The sequence below is a fragment of the Erythrolamprus reginae genome, chromosome 10 (genome assembly GCF_031021105.1).
Source record: "Erythrolamprus reginae isolate rEryReg1 chromosome 10, rEryReg1.hap1, whole genome shotgun sequence".
In the NCBI taxonomy this organism is placed as follows: Eukaryota; Metazoa; Chordata; class Lepidosauria; order Squamata; family Dipsadidae; genus Erythrolamprus; species Erythrolamprus reginae.
The window spans coordinates 12,729,387-12,750,482 of NC_091959.1; the positions used below are offsets into that span (position 1 = coordinate 12,729,387).

The window sequence follows — 21,096 nt, forward strand, 5'->3', positions numbered from 1 at the left end:
CTCACCTGTTTTTGGAAATGGTTCAAGAGTGTGTATACACACACACACACACACACAAGGGTGGGGAGGAGACAGGGATGGAAAAAGAGAGGAGAGTGTCTTAGGGTGTCATTTTGGTTGGTGGTGTGCCCCAGGATTTTGTAAATGTCAAAAATGTGCCGCGGCTCAAAAAAGGTTGAAAATCACTGTTCTATGTTTCGATGGTCCTTCCTCTTCATTTGACTGCTCACAAGAATCCCATTAGGGAGATTATGGGGTCTATGGCACATTACATCTTTCCTAGGTTGGATCACATGGTGAGAAACCCTCTTCTTGATCAACGGAGTGCTGATGTCTGAATTGCAAACTTTGGACTTGTGCAATTGTACCTCATCCTCTCACCATAAATTGCAAAATCGGGATTTCAGAAGTAAGGGTCAAATGCAGGCAGAAATACGAGTAAACCTCTGAATTATGTAATTTTTTTAAAAAAAGGTTCACCAAGGACATCCCATTACTTCTTTCCTTCCTTTTGTGGGAGCAACCCATGAATACAGCAAGTTCATGAAGTTGCTGACCAGGAAAGCAGAGTTCAGCTCAGTTTAACCTTATTTATTTTGGCCGCAAGCCATGGCTTGAAGAACAATGGCAAAGCTGTACCAAATTACAAATCCACCCAAGATGTTGCAAACTACTGTCTAAAGACATTGTATTTATAATTGACTCTTGGGATAAGCTTTGAAAATCTTGGCCAGATTTCGCTTTTGCTAAACAAAACTGGCTATGTTGTTAGAAGTAGAGCGACAGATTAGGATTAAGGAAGGTCAAATTCCGGTCTTCTCTTTTCCAGAATGAGCTGGTGGTGATATTAAGGATGTCAATGTTAATAAGAGGAAATATTGTTATTATAAGGCACTATTATACAATAGAGAAAATAGAGAAAATGAAAATAATCTCACAAAAATGGATATTTATTTATTTATTTATTTATTTATTATTTAGATTTGTATGCCGCCCCTCTCAGAGGATATGACGGAAAAGTCAATTAACAATTGTAACACTTAACAAAGGGAAAATTTAGCAGGTGTAAATATCAAGCTCTGATACCAAAATAACCCATGTATAAAGCATAACGCTTTATTTTTGTTATGAGTGTATATATGTTACCATTCTCTTTCTTCTTATTATTCTTTTTTTTCTCACTTATAGATTTACATGTATATACATTCTGTAAATCCTGCATTGTTGTTTTGTCTTTCTATGTTCTGCTGCACGAATCCCAGCGACCAGTTAGGTCCCACAGAGTGGGTCTTCTCCGGGTCCCGTCAACTAAACAATGCCGCTTGGCGGGACCCAGGAGAAGAGCCTTCTCTGTGGCGGCCCCGGCCCTCTGGAACCAACTCCCCCCAGAGATTAGAATTGCCCCCACCCTCCTTGCCTTTCGTAAGCTCCTTAAAACCCACCTCTGTCGTCAGGCATGGGGAAATTGAGATATTCCCTTCCCCCTAGGCTTATAAAATTTATGCATGGTATGTCTGTATGTATGATTGGTTTCTTAAATTGGGGTTTTTTTACATTACTTTTAATATTAGATTTGTTCATATTGTCTTTTTGCTGTTGTTAGCCGCCCCGAGTCTACGGAGAGGGGCGGCATACAAATCTAATAAATAAATAAATAAATAAATATAAATAAGTAAATAAATACGTAAATAAGTAAATAAATAAGTAAATAAATAAGTAAATAAGTACTGTAAATAAGTAAATAAATAAGTAAATAAGTAAATAAATAAGTAAATAAATAAATAAATAAAAATAATCAATCAATTTCTGCAACCGTTTTTCAGACGTTTTAGTCTCCCAGCCTTTAATCATTTAAATTAATCGTTTAATCATTCCTTCAACCATTGAGCAACATAGGCACTTTCACCAAACGGGCATCCTCAAAATGTGCCAGACTACAACTCCCATAATGCTTAGCAAGCATAGCTGTGCAGGCTAAACATTTGCAGAACAACAATCCAACGTGATTGGAGAGAGCAAGTTTAAAGACAGCTGCAACAGATCAAGATTTCTTGACATCTGGAAACAAACAGCATCTGGGATCATTGTCATTACATCCCAGACAGAAAACAGAATAAAAATAGTAACAAACATTTGTCTATTATCCAGAATTTTCACCCGCCTCCACCCCCCGAAGCTGAAATTCAAATTGCACTTCTTAATGGGAACTTCTCAACGGCAGAAATAAAGTTTGGATTCGAGCGTCAATTTAAAAATGTGGAAACGGTGCCACGATGTTGAGAAATCAATGACAAATTTAGCCCGAGAGACTGTACAGCATCATTTAAATGTCTTTGCTCACGGCACCAAAGCCAAGAAGCCAGGTTTGCCAAGCAAAAAAAGACATATAGCAAATCTGATTTCTGATATTTAGATATTTGTTTCTGTTTTTTCTTTGGCCAGGGATAAAGGAAAAGTGAGTTATATCTAACTTGAGAGATGCAGTAAATGCCCTGTATTTTTTAAAAGATATTTTTTACAGGATCTGTTCCTTATAAACACATGGTTGGAGCAATAGGGGATATTTTCATTCACCCCCACTCTTGCTAAGATACGTGCTTGACGGCTGCAGAGCAAATGTCCCAAGCCTGATAGGCCTCTCTGTGCAAGCTCCAGCTATTTCCACGCAGTGGCTCAGAAAAAGTCAATCCAAAATCAACATTATGCAAAATATGTAAAAGTAACAAGTACTTTGCCTCTGTTTTTTTTAAAACTGCATCCTATGTCAAAAAAAATAGTTCCTTTGTCGCTTCAACCGCAACAACACAAGAGCACGCAACAGATTCAAACTTAATATTAACCGCTCCAAACTTGACTGTAAAATATATGACTTTAACAATTGTGTTGTCGAAGCGTGGAACTCATTACCGGACTCAATAGTGTCAACTCCTAACCCCCAACATTTCTCCCTTAGACTATCCACGATTGACCTCTCCAGGTTCCTAAGAGGTCAGTAAGGGGCGTACATAAGTGCACTAGTGTGCCTTTCATCCCCTGTCCAATTGTCTTTCCTTTATCTCATATATCATATATATTTTCTTCCTTTCATATATCTTCTCCTCTATTTTTACAGATTATCTTTATATATATTACTTCATGTCTATTCTCTTCAATATGTATTGTGCATTGGACAAATGAATAAATAAATAAATAAAAAATAAATAAATAAGTGCAAGGAATTTAATTCCACCCCCCCACCCCAGTTGAAATTAAAATTTATATTTGCCAAAAATAGTTTGTCGCGAAAGCAACTGCTTGTGAAGGCTTCTGGATTGGGGCTGAAAAGCAGAAGCCGTATGCTCTGTCCCATATTTAGGTAGATCAGGTTGAATAAAAAACACTTTTCCAATTGTACGTTGCAGCTCCTTGGCATAATCTCTTGGGAGTTACGTTTCGGTGAAATCACATTCACCATCATCAGGCTGAAGTTATAAGCTTCGTGCTGCTGTAAATATAGAATGTTTGCGACTGCCATTTGTTCCTTATATATAGTGTTGGGGGTGGAGATTTGGTTTGAATGTAGCAAATAGATTGGGTGACTATGTTTTAATGATTTGATTAGTTGGTGGAATCACATTTAGTTGAAGGATTGACATGGTGATGATTATGATATGTTTTTTTGTTTAAGGTCGTTGATGTAACTGAGGTATGCTGATTAGTTAATTATTGTGGATTAGGCGTGATATCCTGAGTAGTTGGAGCTTGCAGGCTACTTGTAACTAATCAGCATACCTCAGTTAAATCAAGGACCCCAGGTGTTACCCCACTGACTCACCAGGAAGTTTCTACACAGCAGGCAATTGCTGAGCCATCAAACCATACCCAGCCACCAGTATTTATAGAAGGAAGGCAGCTCAGGTCTCGCTGTGTTCGCCCTAGAACAAGGACAGAAGCACCAGCCTGAAGATGATGAGTGGGACCTCGTCGAAACGTCGCCAGAAATGTCTAAATCCTACACGGGAAGAAACCCAAATATACCAAGACCGTTATGTATGTATGTATGTATGTATGTATGTATGTATGTATGTATGTATGTATTTATTAGATTTGTATGCCGCCCCTCTCCGCAGACTCGGGGCGGCTCACAGAAATAATAAAAACAATGTACAGTAATACCTCATCTTACGAACTTAATTGGTTCCAGGAGGAGGTTCGTAAGGTGAAAAGTTCGTAAGATGAAACAATGTTTCCCATAGGAATCAATGGAAAAGCCAATAATGCGTGCAAGCCGATTAGGAAAATCCAAAACATTAAGGCTTTAAAAAAAAAAGCTGCCGGCAGACGAAGCTGAGGCGAACGGAGTGGGGGGAGGGAAACCCATGGCGATCCAGAGGGGAGAATGGGGCAGGAAAGAGTGGAGAAAAACGGAGGAAACCCATGGAGATCCAGAGGGGAGAATGGGGCAGGAAAGAGTGGAGAAAAACGGAGGAAACCCATGGCGATCCAGAGGGGAGAATGGGGCAGGAAAGAGTGGAGAAAAACGGAGGAAACCCATGGCGATCCAGAGGGGAGAACGGGGCAGAAAAGAGTGGAGAAAAACGGAGGAAACCCATGGAGATCCAGAGGGGAGAATGGGGCAGGAAAGAGTGCAGAAAAACGGAGGAAACCCATGGAGATCCAGAGGGGAGAATGGGGCAGGAAAGAGTGGAGAAAAACGGAGGAAACCCATGGAGATCCAGAGGGGAGAATGGGGCAGAAAAGAGTGGAGAAAAACGGAGGAAACCCATGGCGATCCAGAGGGGAGAATGGGGCAGGAAAGAGTGGAGAAAAACGGAGGAAACCCATGGAGATCCAGAGGGGAGAATGGGGCAGGAAAGAGTGGAGAAAAACGGAGGAAACCCATGGAGATCCAGAGGGGAGAATGGGGCAGGAAAGAGTGGAGAAAAACGGAGGAAACCCATGGCGATCCAGAGGGGAGAATGGGGCAGGAAAGAGTGGAGAAAAACGGAGGAAACCCATGGCGATCCAGAGGGGAGAACGGGGCAGAAAAGAGTGGAGAAAAACGGAGGAAACCCATGGAGATCCAGAGGGGAGAATGGGGCAGGAAAGAGTGCAGAAAAACGGAGGAAACCCATGGAGATCCAGAGGGGAGAATGGGGCAGGAAAGAGTGGAGAAAAACGGAGGAAACCCATGGCGATCCAGAGGGGAGAACGGGGCAGAAAAGAGTGGAGAAAAACGGAGGAAACCCATGGAGATCCAGAGGGGAGAATGGGGCAGGAAAGAGTGCAGAAAAACGGAGGAAACCCATGGAGATCCAGAGGGGAGAATGGGGCAGGAAAGAGTGGAGAAAAACGGAGGAAACCCATGGAGATCCAGGGGGGAGAATGGGGCAGAAAAGAGTGGAGAAAAACGGAGGAAACCCATGGAGATCCAGAGGGGAGAATGGGGCAGGAAAGAGTGGAGAAAAACGGAGGAAACCCATGGAGATCCAGAGGGGAGAATGGGGCAGGAAAGAGTGGAGAAAAACGGAGGAAACCCATGGAGATCCAGAGGGGAGAATGGGGCAGGAAAAACTGGAGAAAAACGGAGGAAACCCATGGAGATCCAGGGGGGAGAATGGGGCAGGAAAGAGTGGAGAAAAACGGAGGAAACCCATGGAGATCCAGAGGGGAGAATGGGGCAGGAAAGAGTGGAGAAAAACGGAGGAAACCCATGGAGATCCAGGGGGGAGAATGGGGCAGGAAAGAGTGGAGAAAAACGGAGGAAACCCATGGAGATCCAGAGGGGAGAATGGGGCAGGAAAGAGTGGAGAAAAACGGAGGAAACCCATGGAGATCCAGAGGGGAGAATGGGGCAGGAAAAACTGGAGAAAAACGGAGGAAACCCATGGAGATCCAGGGGGGAGAATGGGGCAGGAAAGAGTGGAGAAAAACGGAGGAAACCCATGGAGATCCAGAGGGGAGAATGGGGCAGGAAAAACTGGAGAAAAACGGAGGAAACCCATGGAGATCCAGGGGGGAGAATGGGGCAGGAAAGAGTGGAGAAAAACGGAGGAAACCCATGGAGATCCAGAGGGGAGAATGGGGCAGGAAAGAGTGGAGAAAAACGGAGGAAACCCATGGAGATCCAGAGGGGAGAATGGGGCAGGACAGGGTGGGAAAAAACGGGAGGAACTCAAGTCTGGAGGTGGGGCATCCCAGCGGCCGGCGGCAGGTTCGTAAGGTGAAAAAAGTTCGTAAGAAGAGGCAAAAAAATTCCGAACCCTGGGTTCGTATCTTAAAAAGTTCGTATGACGAGGGGTTCGTATCATGAGGTACCACTGTATAACAAATCTAATAATTAAAAGTCACTAAAAACCCCTTATTAAAAAGCAAAACATACACACAAACATACCATGCATAAACTGTATAGACCAGGGGGAGATGTCTCAATTCCCCCATGCCTGGCGGCAGAGGTGGGTTTTAAGAAGTTTACGAAAGACAAGGAGAGAAGGGGCAATTCTAATCTCCGAGAGGAGCTGCTTCCAGAGGGTCGGGGCCGCCACAGAGAAGGACCTAATCGGTCGCTGGGATTCATGTGGCATATTGGTAGAAACCACTCAGTTTTCTTTCTGATATCTTCCTTTTTCTTCTCGCCCTCTCTCTGCCAAGCAACAGTTTATAGAAAAGAAGTCTAGGATAGTCTACGTCTTCTAATGTCCTATTTTTTTTCCCTTGTAGCCATGCTACAATTTTTACCTCCATTCCAAGAACACAGAACTGAGTGAAAGAATCTTATTAAAGTTGTGCTTTTCGATTTGTGCACTACCGGGACTTGTTTTGAAGTAGAATGTAGGGATTCACCTTCAACAATAACGCTGATGTTGTGGTTAGCTCTGGCCCAGCTCCTGCCCCAAGGACTGTGGATGTGGGGGAGACATCCACATGCTGCAGGCCTGTTTTGCCCCCGGTGGAATCTGCTGATGAAGGCTCCTCTGACCAAGAAGACATGAGTGACAGGGAGGAGGAGAATGTGGCAGACAGCTCAGAAGGTGATCAATTATCTAGCTCCTCCTTGGATTCGGAACAAGAGTTAATGATACAGCCACGCATGCGGAGAGCGATGCATGGGCAACAACAACTGAGAGATTATTATCAAAGAAAATGAGGCCACCTGTGGTTGGGTGGGGCTGTGGTCATTAGTGAGGCTGCTATAAATAGCAGCCTGTGGGTTTGGCCATTGTGGAGGATTATCTGATCCTTGTGTTTCGTGACTGCTTTATTGACTTTGACCTTTGGTGTGTTGATTTTTCCCCGCTTGGAAACTAAACCAGAGCAAAGTGTGTTTCACTTTGTGAAAGAAGGACTGTGAATTGCCTCACAGCTGCAATCTAAGTATCTCAGAACTGATAAGGGACTTGTACAAATTACCAGTTTGTTTGGAGACCAGTGGTCTTTGCTATACCAAAAGAGGGCTTGGTTTAAGTGAATTTTCATTATAAAGAACATTGTTTTGAATTTTCAAACGTGTGTGTGTCTGAAATTTGTACCTGTGAATTTTTGGGAGGAGTGTACCAGAGAGCCCGACAGAACAGCTGAGGAAAGGGATCCCCCCCCCTCCTTTGGCAGAACTAATGGCTCAAACTAGCCAAGGAGCTCCTGATACAGTTCTACAGATGAATAATTGAGTCTGTCATCTGCACCTCTATAACTGTCTGGTTTGGTTCTGCACCCAAAACTAAGGTGCGCTTTATATTCCGGTGCGTCTTGTACTCCGAAAAATGCGGTGCCAGGTGCCATAAATATTGGTTGTATTTTGTGTAGAGAAATTAAGAGGTGTGACATTATAACTAGGCGGGGATCGTTCCGTTTGCAAGTTCCTAGAATCTTGTCACTGGAGATAACCAGCTTCAGAGAGCAATAAAACTGCCGATCAGTTTCCATTCACAATTCAAAGTGTTGGTCATGACCTTTAAAACCCTACATGGCAATGGACCAGAGTACCTCAGGAACTGCCTGTTACCGCACGAATCCCAGCGACCGATAAGGTCCCACAGAGTTGGCCTTCTCCAGGTCCCGTCGACTAAACCAGCGTTTCCCAACCGGTGTGCCGCGGCACACTAGTGTGCCGCGAGACACCGTCAGGTGTGCCGCGGCGAGAGGTGGCGGAGGAGAGTGGGCGGATCGGGCGGGCAATGGGGCAGGGCGGAGAAGCCATGGGCGCGTTTGGCCGGAGGCACCTACTGCCGCACCTCCCTGCCCCTGCCTCCCCACGGTGCCTCCGGCCAAACGCGCCCCTGGCTTCTCCGCCCTGCCCCATTGCCCGCCCGATCCGCCCACTCTCCTACGCCGCCGCCTCCTGCCTTGGGGCGAGCAATCCGGGAGTCCGGGACTGTGTGGCTTTGCGCCATGAAGAGAAAACGGCCGACTTTTCCCTGCTGCCGTTTTCTCTTCATGGCGCAAAGCCACACAGTCCCGGACTCCCGGATCGCTCGCTTCTCCGGTCAGCAAAGCCATCTGCCCAGGAAAGCACCGCGCTGGCCGGAGAAGCGAGCGATCCAGGAGTCAGGGACTGTGTGGCTTTTGGCCGGGCAAACGGGAGGCGGCGCGAGGCTGGGCGCTGGGGACGTCTGGGAGGGCGAGGAGGCTGATGGCTGCTGCGCACTCCACTCTCTCTCCGGCTCTCTCTCGCTCTTTATTTTTCTCTCTGTTGCTGGCATGGTGAACGAGAGAGAAAGAGAGAGAGAGAAAAGGGAGGGGAGAGAGAATGAGAGAAAGAAAGCAAGAGAAAGAGAGGGAAAGAAAGCAAGAGAGAGAAAGAAAGGGGGGAAGGAGGGAGAGGGAAAGACATAGAGGGAGGGAAGGAGGGAGAGAGAAAGAGAGCAAAAAAGAGAGGAAGAAAGAAAGAGGGATGGAGAGAAAGAAGGGAAGGAAGGAAGAGAGAGAAAGAGGGAGGGAGAAATAGAGTGAAATGGAGGAAGAGATATTTTTTTTGTCCAAACTTTTCTTTAGCCCCCCCGCCCCCCCCCTTCAGTGTTCCCCAGAATTTTGAAAACATGAATAATGTGCCGCGGCTCAAAAAAGGTTGGGAAACACTGGACTAAACAATGTCGGTTGGCGGCCCTCAGGGGAAGAGCCTTCTCTGTGGCGGCCCCGGCCCTCTGGAACCAACTCCCCCCAGAGATTAGAACTGCCCCCACCCTCCCTGTCTTTCGTAAACTACTCAAGACTCATTTATACCGCCAGGCATGGGGGAGTTGAGATAGCTCTTCCCTCTAGGCCATTACAAGTTATGCATGGTATGTTTGGTTTTATAATAGGGGTTTTTAGTTGTTTTCTATTATTGGATTGTACATGCTGTGTTTATTATTGTTGTTAGCCGCCCCGAGTCTCCGGAGAGGGGCGGCATACAAATCCAATAAATTATTATTATTATTATTATTATTATTATTAAATGTTCAAAAAACATTTTCGGTGATGGATGGAGGAAAGATGACTGCATCTCGAAAAAAGGAGGCCCAGCTGTGCTGCTGTCTCCCAATGACCCTTTCTTACAAACAATGAGAGGCTTCTGCCTTGGCTAAGAACGCTTTGCATGGTGATTAATTAATAACAAATGTTAAAGCTTCATCTGCAGCAGGGAAGGTTAGGAACAATAAACAGAGTGGGAAGATCACAATATAACGAATCCTAAAATACTTCTGGAAATAAAAAGAAACCCAACAACATTTCTGTCCCCTCTCTGGAAAAAGTTAGGCTGATTTATTAACTTTGCTACTCGTGCCCAGCTATCAACTGACAGCATTTATTAGAGAGACAAGTATCTAATATATTTTTTTTGTTCCCTTAAATAGCAAAAACATACAACTGAAAGGACTGTTTTGAATCCAAGCCCTTTTCCCGATGAAGAAATCCAGGATTTTCCATTAAATATGTAGCAATGAATTGGGAACTGGGGAGAAGTCAACTCTTGCGTCCACTTCTAAGAATAAAATAGGTTGAAAATAAAAGAATAGGCAGCCAGCTACTACAGCTGTAAGACTTAGCCTCTGCAAAGAAAACACATATTTACAAACCAACCTGAAGTTTGGATTAGAAACATAGAAACACAGAAGATTGACGGCAGAAAAAGACCTCATGGTCCATCTAGTCTGCCCTTATACTACTTCCTGTATTTTGTCTTAGGATGGATCTATGTTTATCCCAGGCATGTTTAAATTCAGTGACTGTGGATTTACCAACCACGTCTGCTGGAAGTTTATTCCAAGTATCTACTACTATTTCAGCAAAATAATATTTTCTCACGTTGCTTCTGATCTTTCCCTCAACTAACCTCAGATTGTGCCCCCTTGTTCTTGTGTTCTACAATTACAATTTATTAGATTTGTATACCGCCCCTCTCCGAAGACTCGGGGCGGCTCACAACAATAATAAAAACAATATTCCAGCGAAAACAAATCTAATATTAAAAAGCACATAAAACCACTTTCACTTTGTGTTCACTTTCCTATTAAAAACACTTCCCTCCTGAACCTTATTTAACCCTTTAACATATTTAAATGTTTCGATCATGTCCCCTCTTTTCCTTCTATCCTCCAGACTATACAGGTGGAGTTCATGAAGTCTTTCCTGATACGTTTTATGCTTAAGACCTTCCATCATTTTTGTAGCCCGTCTTTGGACCCGTTCAATTTTATCCATATCTTTTTGTAGGTGAGGTCTCCAGAACTGAACACAGTATTCCAAATGTGGTCTCACCAGCGCTCTATATAGCGGGATCATAATCTCCCTCTTCCTGCTTGTTATACCTCTAGCTATGCAGTCAAGCCATGAAATGGCATCTGTAAATGATGTACATTACAAGCAGCGTGTCGTCATTGAATTTCTCACTGCGGAGAAAGAAACTGTTGGGAACATTCACAAACATTTGTGTACAGTTATGGAAAATCTGCAGCCAACAGAAGTACGGTTAATCACTGGACACAGAGGGGGAGGCCATTAGAGGTGATTCGCACAGTGCAGAAATGGCTTTGTGACCAGAACTAGGAGTAGTACCGACAGAGCATACATGCCATTGTGTCTCGCTGGAGGAAGGCCGTAGAACGGGATGGAGATTACGTGGAAAAATAGGGAGTGTAGAAGAAGCATCGTTCTTTCTTGTGTGTAAGTTTCATTGTGTTCAATAAATAATTGTTGAAGAAAAAAAATGTGGTGCATTACTTTCTGGGCGACCCTGGTATTTGCCCCGAAATGAAAATACTTGCTGCTTGATATTCTATGTAGCTTGGGAAAATCTAATGCGAATACTAATAGGAGATACTTTACTACACTGCTGTCCAGGAAGACACACACCACACGATAAAAGGAAAACCCAAAAGTTTTTATAAACAGAAAAACAGAAACAGCTCCCTTTTTAAATGTCAAAGGGATTTTCTGGTACACACAAGGCACAGGTGAAATGCAATCCAATTGCTCACCCAATAACTGGGAAATTGAGTCCAATTCTAAAGTCCAGAGAGTCCACACACAATCATGAACAGCACAAAAATTACGATCTTGACGAAACAATGAATCAGATATACTGCCACAAGGCTAAACCAGCATGCTGTTCTTTTTATCTGCAGCACTAATTACAGCAACCCCACCCAACCACAGGTGGCCTCATTTTCTCTTGCAATAATCCTTCAGTTGTTCTCTCCTATGCATCACTCTACGCATGCGTGGGTCTGTCATTAATTCTTGTTCAGAATCCAGGGATGATACAGATGATTGATCTCCTCCTGGGCTGTCTGCCAAACTCCCCTCTTCCCTGTCACTCACGCTTCCTTGGTCAGAGGAGACTTCGTCGGCAGATTCTACTGGGAACAAAACAGGCCTGCGGCATGTGGATGTCTCCCCCACATCCACCTCCACATTGCTTGGGGAAGGAGCTGGGCCAGAGCTAACCACAACCCACTGCCATTTTGTGAGAGTGTTAACACTCTCCAAGTGCCATCATCCATTGTCTCCCAAATCTACAGGCAAGGAATTAACTTAGAACAATTCAACTTGGGTTTGAATATCTTCTTTTCTCCTGAAAAGGAGTTTGGGGTGTGGGGTTTAGGGTCTCTTGATGGGATATCAACTGAGAATCCAAAGTAGCAATAACTTAACTTCTCTACTGAAGATGAAACTTAAGAGGACATATTTTACTTACAAGCAGTTATGCCGGCAAACATCTCCGCAAATCTGGGATCTCTTTCCTGGGTGAAGATGGTGTCCGACTTTTCCACTGCTTTCCCCCCTTCATGAACATTGGACTGTATACTTGGAACTGGCACCTAATTACAGCAGGCAGAGAGAAGGAAACCACAATTGTTTTGATGGCTGAATATCCACCAAATTTAGTTAGAAACAAGTCCTTGTTCCCTGTGGTGGCCCACCAGTGACCAGCAGAGTTGGCAGCAGATTCGGACAGTGGGGAGGTTGGGGAGGAACATGGGCCAATCCTGGAGTCTGGGGAAGGCTCGGACGAGTGCTCTGCATTCGAGGCAGAGAGGGGGCCAGGGCTGTCTGACAGTTATCAGCTGCCTTTGGAGTCAAAGATCAGTGAGGCAGATGAACAGCTGGAGCGTGTTCCCAGTGTGCCCATGCACAGAGTTGCCGGACAAAGGAAACGGCTAAGGAATAAGGGCCCACTTGGGAGTAAGGCCACAGGTGGACGATGAATACCCCCCCCCCCCCCGAGAGAATAAAAGAGGAGCAAAAGGGGAAGGAAGTTTGCAGGAGGCAATTAGTTCATTTCTACATTCTTGCCAAATATTTTGCAGCGTCTAAAAGATATCGGCCGGGCGACTCTTCAGTAATTGTGAACTTTCTTGAAAGACTGTGGGAGAGGACAGACTTTGCTGGAAAGAAATAAAAGTGGTTTTATTGGGGCGAGGCGTCTGCTTCGTGGTTTGGGGAAAGTCTAGCTCACAACATTCCCCAATTTGCTTTCTGCAATAGACATATTTCATTTTTGTACTGCTCTTATTATTCCTTGGACCGTAAGCATGCTGACTTGGTAGTTTGCAACAGAAATCAAGCTGGTGCTTGAATGGTAGGGATCCGGCTAAAATCACCTGCAGTTGAAGGGGACAGTGAAGAATTGCACAAGACAAACACCAGGTATCAGAAGCGTTCTGACATTCACTCATCTCAAGGTGCTTCCAGGTTGAAAGATTCTGCAGAATTCTGAGACGATATTCTACAGAAGTTTTCTTATTGACAATTTGGGATGGAAATAAATGACGAAAGGAGGAAAAAAATATAGAGTGAAAACAAAATAGAACTTCACAGGAAAACTGGGAATATGCCTTTGTTTTTTGTCCCTTTCCTAGGAGAAGATATAATCTAATAATCTAATCTAATAACAGAGTTGGAAGGGACCTTGGAGGTCTTCTAGTCCAACCCCCTGCTTAGGCGTCAGACATAAAAACAGGCAACAAACTCTTGAAGGATCAGGCAAAGAAAGGAGTTATCTGGTCCAGCAACCTGGGCCACCTTGAATATTGAAGAAGGTAACAAACTTCTCCAGATCATACTGAAGATGTAGGGAATCACTAAAAGTCCTCTCTTCTATGACTTAATCTGGCCTTCTTTCAAAGCTATTGACAAATCTCTTAGTGGAAGAACCCAAGGTCAATTCAACTCTTACCTGAGTTAAATCATAGGAGGAAAGTCCATCTCTCTGGTGTACTTCCAACTCAGCTTGTTGCTGCTGAAGCTGCCTGAAAGGAAACGAGAAGAGCAGTGGTAATAAATTCCTCTGAGATTGTCATGATGACTTCTGTTGTCCGGCCAACTTGCCAATCAAAAGCCTTGTTGAGCTTAATGAGAACAGAGGAAATTAAAGCCTACAGATCACAGCCCAATTAATAAAACTTCAAAGGAAAAGTTATGAGATCACATTTGTAGCCATTTCACAGAAAAATGGACACACCCAATCCAGGGAAGAAATGCTGAAATCCAAGCTACCTTTATAAGTCATTTAAATGCAGGGTAGGTAAAAACTTTGTACAGCATCAATGGCTTTGAGAGAATCATAGCAATATTTTAATCTGAAACCTGTAAAAATAGTTTATACACCAGTGGTTCTCAATCTGGGGATCAGGACCCCTTTGGGGGTCGAATGACCATTTTACAGGTGGTCTCCTAAGACTAGAGGAAAAGACAAATTTCCCCTGGTGTTAGGAATTAAAACTTCTATTCTGGCACCTTGGAACATATTTTTACAATCTGACCAATCAGGCGTTTACAGTGGGGGTGTCTCTCTGCCAATCAGCTTAAAGCTCTGTTGATAGAATTGGTGCTAGACCTATGGTTGGGGGTCACCACAACATGAGGAACTATATTAAGGGGTCAAGGCTTTAGAAAGGTTGAGAACCACTGTTATACATTGCATGTGTATCTGATTGCGGGCAATTAATTTGGTGAGTTTTGTTTTGTAACTGATCAGTTAATCAAATGGCTAAGGGAACTCTGAAAAAAATATTTTATCACTCATATATCCAAGGAGATCAAAATGGCACAGTCTTGCTTTTTGCCCTTGTTTTCCACAAAATATCTAGATTAAGCTAAACACACAGTCAACTTAAGACATAGAAACATAGAAGATTGATGTCAGAAAAAGACCCCATGGTCCATCTAGTCTGCTCTTATACTATTTCCTGTATTTTATCTTAGGATGGATATATGCTTATCCCAGGTATGTTTAAGTTCACTTACTGTGGATTTACCAACCACTCTGCTGGAAGTTTGTTCCAAGCATCTACTACTCTTTCAGTAAAATAATATTTTATCACGTTCTTGAATGAGTGGCTTCTCTAGCCCTCCAAAGCTTGAAGTACCAAAACAACCGCTCTCCAGTCTGAAATGACACTGTTTAACTTTTATCAGCCAGAATTATCATGCCTATCATAGTACTGGGGAAACTTGGAAGTATGATCCCACCATTTGGTCATGGGATGCAGTGGTTAGAATTCAGTATTGCTAGCTAACTCTACCCACAGCCTGGAATTTAACATCCACAGTCCTTGGGGCAGGAGCTGGGCCAGAGCTAACCACAACAAATACTGCCTTGACTCAGCCTTCCCTCCTTCCAAGGTGGGTAAAATGAGGACCCAGACTGCTGGGGGCAAGAGGCTTACTCTGTAAACTGCTTAGAGAGGGCTGTAAAGCATTATGAAGCAGTATATAAGTCTAAACACTCTTGCTATTTAGGAAGAACTTCCTTATTACAATGTCCACAAGTGTTGTGGCTTTTAAAAATAAATGCTAACGTACACTTTCCAGTGAATGGGACTATCTTTTAAAGATGCTCAAATTGTTTCCTCATCTTTTTTTCTTTTTAGTTAGTGAATCAATCAGTTAATACACATTTGTGTGTATCAACATCATATAGTGAATGGATCTGACTGAGATCACCCAAACATTCATTGTGTTGATACGGATCACGCCTTGAAGACTAAGCATCAAGTTCAGCAGAACTTTTGACTTTTCAACAAATGCAGGGAATTGGTTTGTAATGCACAAATGCCATTGATACCACACATTCATTGCATTTTTGACCCAATGTTTAGTGCTTCGAACCGTCCAAAAATACTGAACTGATCTCTTGTTTGTGTGTTTGTGTGTGTGTTGTGTCATGGGAGGAACCGCAAAGGGAAGAAGAAGAACAACAGCTGCTCCATTTCAAAACTAATACACCCTGGAAAGGTTGTGTGTATGTAGGAAGACAAATTCTACCTTTCACACTAGATTCTCTTTTTCAGCAAAGAAAGAAATGTTCAATGCCATTGTTTTACTTCTGAGATTGCATGACTATGCCCAAAACAAACTTTTGCAGAGGAGAACATGAACATTTGAACTTAGTATTTAGTTGTCTTTCCACACAAACACCAGATTAGGAAAGATGTTGGCCTCAAGCCAGGTGTCAGGATCAAATAAACACAATTGTGATGATAATTACCAGTGTCCTTATAGCTCACTATTTAAAAACAAACCCAAACCCTAAATAGCTTCATATATATCAAGTCACTTTTGTTTCTTGTTCACACCTTCATACCTAAAGTGATGTTTAGCCTTGCTTTCTATTTATACAATCTGAAGTCTTTTGGATCTTTTGACCTGTAGTTATTTTTACTTGTTGAACTTCTGACCAAAAAGACCTATAACTGTTCTGTCGAGCTCTCTGGTAGAATCCTCCCCAAAATGCAGAGATACAATTTCAGACAATATTCTTTATAATGAAAATTCACTTAAACCAAGCCCTCTTTTGGGATAGCAAAGAGCACTCGTCTCCAAACAAACTGGTAATTTGTACAAGTCCCTTATCAGTTCTGAGATACTTAGCTTGCAGCTGTGAGGCAATTCACAGTCCTTCTTTTTTCACAAAGTGAAACACACTTTGCCCTGGTTTACTTTCAAAGCGGGGAAAAATCAGCACACAAAAGCTCAAAGTCAGTAAAGCAGTCACGAAACACAACGATCAGATAATCCTCCACAATGGCCAAACCCACAGGCTGCTCTTTATAGCAGCCTCGCTAATTACCACAGCCCCACCCAACCCCAGGTAGCCTCATTTTCTTTGATAATAATCTCTCACTTGTTGTTGCCTATGCATCGCTCTCCGCATGCGTGGCTGTATCATTAACTCTTGTTCCGAATCCAAGGAGGAGCTAGATAATTGATCTCCTTCTGAGCTGTCTGCCACACTCTCCTCCTCCCTGTCACTCATGTCTTCTTGGTCAGAGGAGCCTTCATCAGCAGATTCCACCGGGGGCAAAACAGGCCTGCAGCATGTGGATGTCTCCCCCACATCCACAGTCCTTGGGGCAGGAGCTGGGCCAGAGCTAACCACAACATATAACCATGAGGGCAAACCTATGGCATGCGTGCAGTGAAAGACTACTGTTGTGGTTGGCTCTGGCCCAGCTCCTGCCCCAAGGAATGTGGAGGTGGATATGGGGGAAACATCCACATGCCACAGGCCTCTTTTGCTTCCGATAGAATCTCCCGACGAAGTCTCCTCTGACGAAGGAAGTGTGAGTAGCAGGGAAGGGGGGAGTTTGGCAGACAGCCCAGGAGGAGATCAATCATCCTTATCATCCCTGGATTCTGAACAAGAACTTATGACGGACCCACGCATGCGTAGAGTGATGCATAGGAGAGAACAACTGAAGGATTATTAGAGGAGGTAAGTGAGGCCACCTGTGGTTGGGTGGGGCTGCTGTAATTAGTGCTACAGATAAAAAGAACAGCGTGCTGGTTTAGCCTTGTGGAAGTTTATCTGATTCATAGTTCGTCAAGATCGTGGTTTTGCTGTTTCCCTGTTCAAGACTGTGTGTGGACTTTCTGGACTTTGGAATTTGGACTCAATTTCCCAGTTACTGGGTGAGAAACTGGATTGCATTTAACCTGTGCCTTGTGTGTACCAGAAAATCCCTTTGACATTTAAAAAGGGAGTTTTTTCTGCTTTTCTGTTGATAAAGACTTTTGGTTTTCCTTCTATCGTGTGGTGTGTGTCTTTCTGGACTAATTACCCTGTAATTACGGGCGGTTGGGACACGCCAGCAGAACAACTACCAAAATTTTTACTACCCCACTGTGGGCGTGGCTTATGCGGGACGCCCTACATTTTCTTTCAACATCTTTCACTACAAATTGGGTGCTCTGGGGTGGAGCTCCATTTTTGCTACCCCAGTGTGTCCCCCCCCCCTCTGGGCAGCAGCCCACCCCTGGGTGTGGGCATGTGCATGCATGCTAGCACACCCACAGACACCCTTTTGGCATGCGAACCAAAATAGGTTCGCCATCACTGAGCTATACAGTCTTAAAGGTTTGCTCTTGGATTAATGCAGATGGGAACAGCTGGAGGAGACAAGCATGATTAGCCCAGATAGGAATAATCTATTTGGGAAATGTTTCCTTCTTCATTCGCCCTCTTTGACCGATTGGTTTTTATTGAAAGAAAACCTAATTAGCTAAATATTTAACTCTCGTTAGACTCACTAATACATTAAAATTATCCAAAGAATAAGGCCTTACAGAATTCCAATTAATTCCTAATTACCTTTTAAGTGGGTTCTATTGTAAAATCAGGTCCAGCAATAAATGGCAATTAATAGATCTTATCTATGGCAGAGAGCGCTAATTCTCTCAATGATATTCCTTCATCGAAGGACACTATTTTATTAAATTTTCTTCACAATATCTTTGGTCTAGCAAGATCTTAGGGAGAATGAAAAATGTGGATTATCCAGTAGGAATCATAATTGCCTCCCCGATCCTTTGGGCCAGGGGTCGGCAACCTTAAACTGGAAGGGGCTTCCAGTTCTCACAAAGGTGAGAACTGGAAGCCCCTTGTTCAATTCTGGAGCCAGCTATAAGTCCACTTCTCTTACCATAGAGTCTCCTCCTAGAGTGGCATCCTTTTTCCTCTTCCGATCGGAAGTCTGGTTCCCTGACCATAGAGCAGGGGTCAGCAACCCATGGCTCTGGAGCTGCATGTGGCTCTTTCAGCCCTCTGCTGCAGCTCCCCGTCACTCAAAATATGTGTCACAACCGCCAATGTGCGACACCCACCAAAATGCAGTTTTTGACCTCCAATAGGCCAACCATGGATAAATCCAAGAAAAGAAAAGTTTCAGAAGAAAACCGAGTTTTTAATTCAACTATATACTCTAGTTTTTTGGCCGCTCAGGAAATAGGCACAGGAAGCATTTTGTGGCTCCCGGTGTTTTCTTTTTTGTGGGAAACGGGTCCAAATGTCTCTCTTAGTATTTAATGTTGCTGACCCCTACCATTGAGCCTACTCCTAGCATGGCATCCTTTTCCCTAGTGGTGAAATCCATTTTTTTTATTACCGGTTCTGTGGGCATGGGAAGTTAAGGATACTGCAAAATCTCCATTCCCACCCCACCCTGGCACCAGCAAGAGGTGTTTTTTGCTGGTTCTATGAACTACTCAAAATTGGCATAACTGGTTCTCCGAACTACTCAAATTTTCCACTACCGGTTCTCCAAAACTTACTGGATTTCACCCCTGCTTTTTTATCTTCCTGTCCTAACCGGAAGCCCTATCAATTGTGGAGCCGCAGCAGAAGGATGAAAGAGCCACACGTGGCTCCAGAGCCATGGGTTGCTGACCCCTGCATTGGATATTTAAGTATCTGTCCCCAGATAATAAATGTTGACCAATTACATCAATGACACTTAGCTTCCTATCCGGTCTCTCAAAGAACCTGATCCAGATTCAGTTTGTTTCTAAACATTTTTAAAAAGTCTGTAAAACTGTAATCAACCAATTGTATCCCCAGCTCCTTTGGTTATTTAGAATACTACAGATGTACTGCAACTTTCTAAAGCTAGTTAAAAAGGCTTTCTCGCACAATTTATGGCTCCCTTAGAAAAGAGAAACATTAGCCCCTAGCAGCTTCCCCCCATATTAGGGAGGGATGCCTAGCTTGTTTTGGTAAGTCAATTGAGGATAAACATGACAGACTCCAAAGAAGGATTGAACATTCATTTTCTTTTCAAGTGCAATGGCTATAGATGCAACCTTGAAAGGGAAAATTCCTTGCTCAGTGTCAACGTAAGTAATTTATTGGCCCAAATAAATGACTTTTTTATTTTAAGGTCAGCCTAACAACTTCTGGTTGAACAGATGCTTATTTATGAGCTCCTCCTGCCTCTACCATCTGAACATGCAGAATAGACGTTTATTTATTATCCACGTTTTGGTTCCTCTTTGGACTCAAGTCAACTCCAAGATAATCTACTGATCATATCAACAAAACATTAGAATAGCATTCTGGGATGCCTCCGTGTGGTTCTAACTGCAGGTCCTCAAATTTGGTGAAAAAAAAATGAGCTTTAGGAGAAATGAGGAAGAGAAAACTACAAGGCTTAACTATCTACCTCCGAAGTGATGAAATATATGACTTTGATTAGTCATTTCCACTTGAAGACATTTTTATTATATAGGGGCAACCCCAGGAAATCCTGTTTCTTGTGGCTCACGAGACTGCCGTCAGATAAAATTGAGATTTTAAACACGATCCTATTTATTATGTTAAAGAGCCATGGTGGTACAGTGGTTAGAATACAGTATTGCAGGCTTATTTTAGCTGACTGACGGCAGTTTGATTCTTGATTGACTCAAAGTTGACTCAGCCTTCCATCCTTTGGAGATCAGTAAAATAAGGACCCAGATTGTTGGGGGCAAGATGCTGACTCTATAAACTTCTTAGAGAGAGTCTGTGAAGCACTATGAAACAGCCTTTAAGTTTAAGTGTTATTGATATTACTACCCAGTTTCCCCAAAAATAAAATGTACCCCGAAAGTAAGGCATGTCAGAGGTTTGGTGGGACCCAGGGGAAGAGCCTTCTCTGTGGCGGCCCCGGCCCTCTGGAACCAACTCCCCCCAGAGATTAGAATCGCCCCCACCCTCCTTGCCTTTTGTAAGCTACTTAAAACCCACCTCTGCTGCCAGGCATGGGGGAATTAAGACTTCTTCTCCCCCTAGGCCGTTACAACTGTATACATGGTATGTTTGTATGTATGTTTGGTTTTTATATATTAAGGGGTTTTAATTTGCTTTTAGTATTGGATTTTATTGTATATTGTTCATGATTGTTGTTAGCCGCCCCGAGTTTTCGGAGAGGGGCGGCATATAAATCCAATAAAACTTGAAACTTGGCAGAATTTGCTAATATAAGGCACCCCCCGAAAATAAGGCGTAGTCATGTTTACATATGGTACGGTGGAAAAACATACGAGCCGGGGTGGTGCAGCAGGTGCTGTACTGCAGGCCACTGAAGCTGACTGTAGATCTGAAGGTCAGCAGTTCAAATCTCATCACCAGCTCAAGGTTGACTCATCCTTCCATCCTTCCGAGGTGGGTAAAATGAGGACCCGGATTGTGGGGGCAATAGCCTAGCTCTGTTAAAAAGTGCTATTGCTAACATGTTGTAAGCCACTCTGAGTCTAAGGAGAAGGGCGGCATAAAAATTGAATGAATGAATGAATGAATGAATGAATAAATAAATAAATAAATAAATAAATAAACAAATAAATAAATACGGTACCATTCAAAGCTGTTCATAACGGTACCGT

General features: G+C 43.5%; 1 protein-coding gene across 1 annotated transcript in view; it reads right to left on the reverse strand.

The window, feature by feature from the left end:
- Positions 1 to 21,096, reverse strand: part of ARNT2 (aryl hydrocarbon receptor nuclear translocator 2) — a 150,089-nt gene that overhangs the window by 13,781 nt on the left and 115,212 nt on the right. Inside the window, exons 13-14 of the mRNA XM_070762965.1 lie at positions 13,637 to 13,709; positions 12,155 to 12,278 (exon numbers count right to left, since the gene is read on the reverse strand). Of these exons, the coding sequence (XP_070619066.1) occupies positions 12,155 to 12,278; positions 13,637 to 13,709 (197 nt within the window). The remainder of the gene's footprint in view (positions 1 to 12,154; positions 12,279 to 13,636; positions 13,710 to 21,096) is intronic.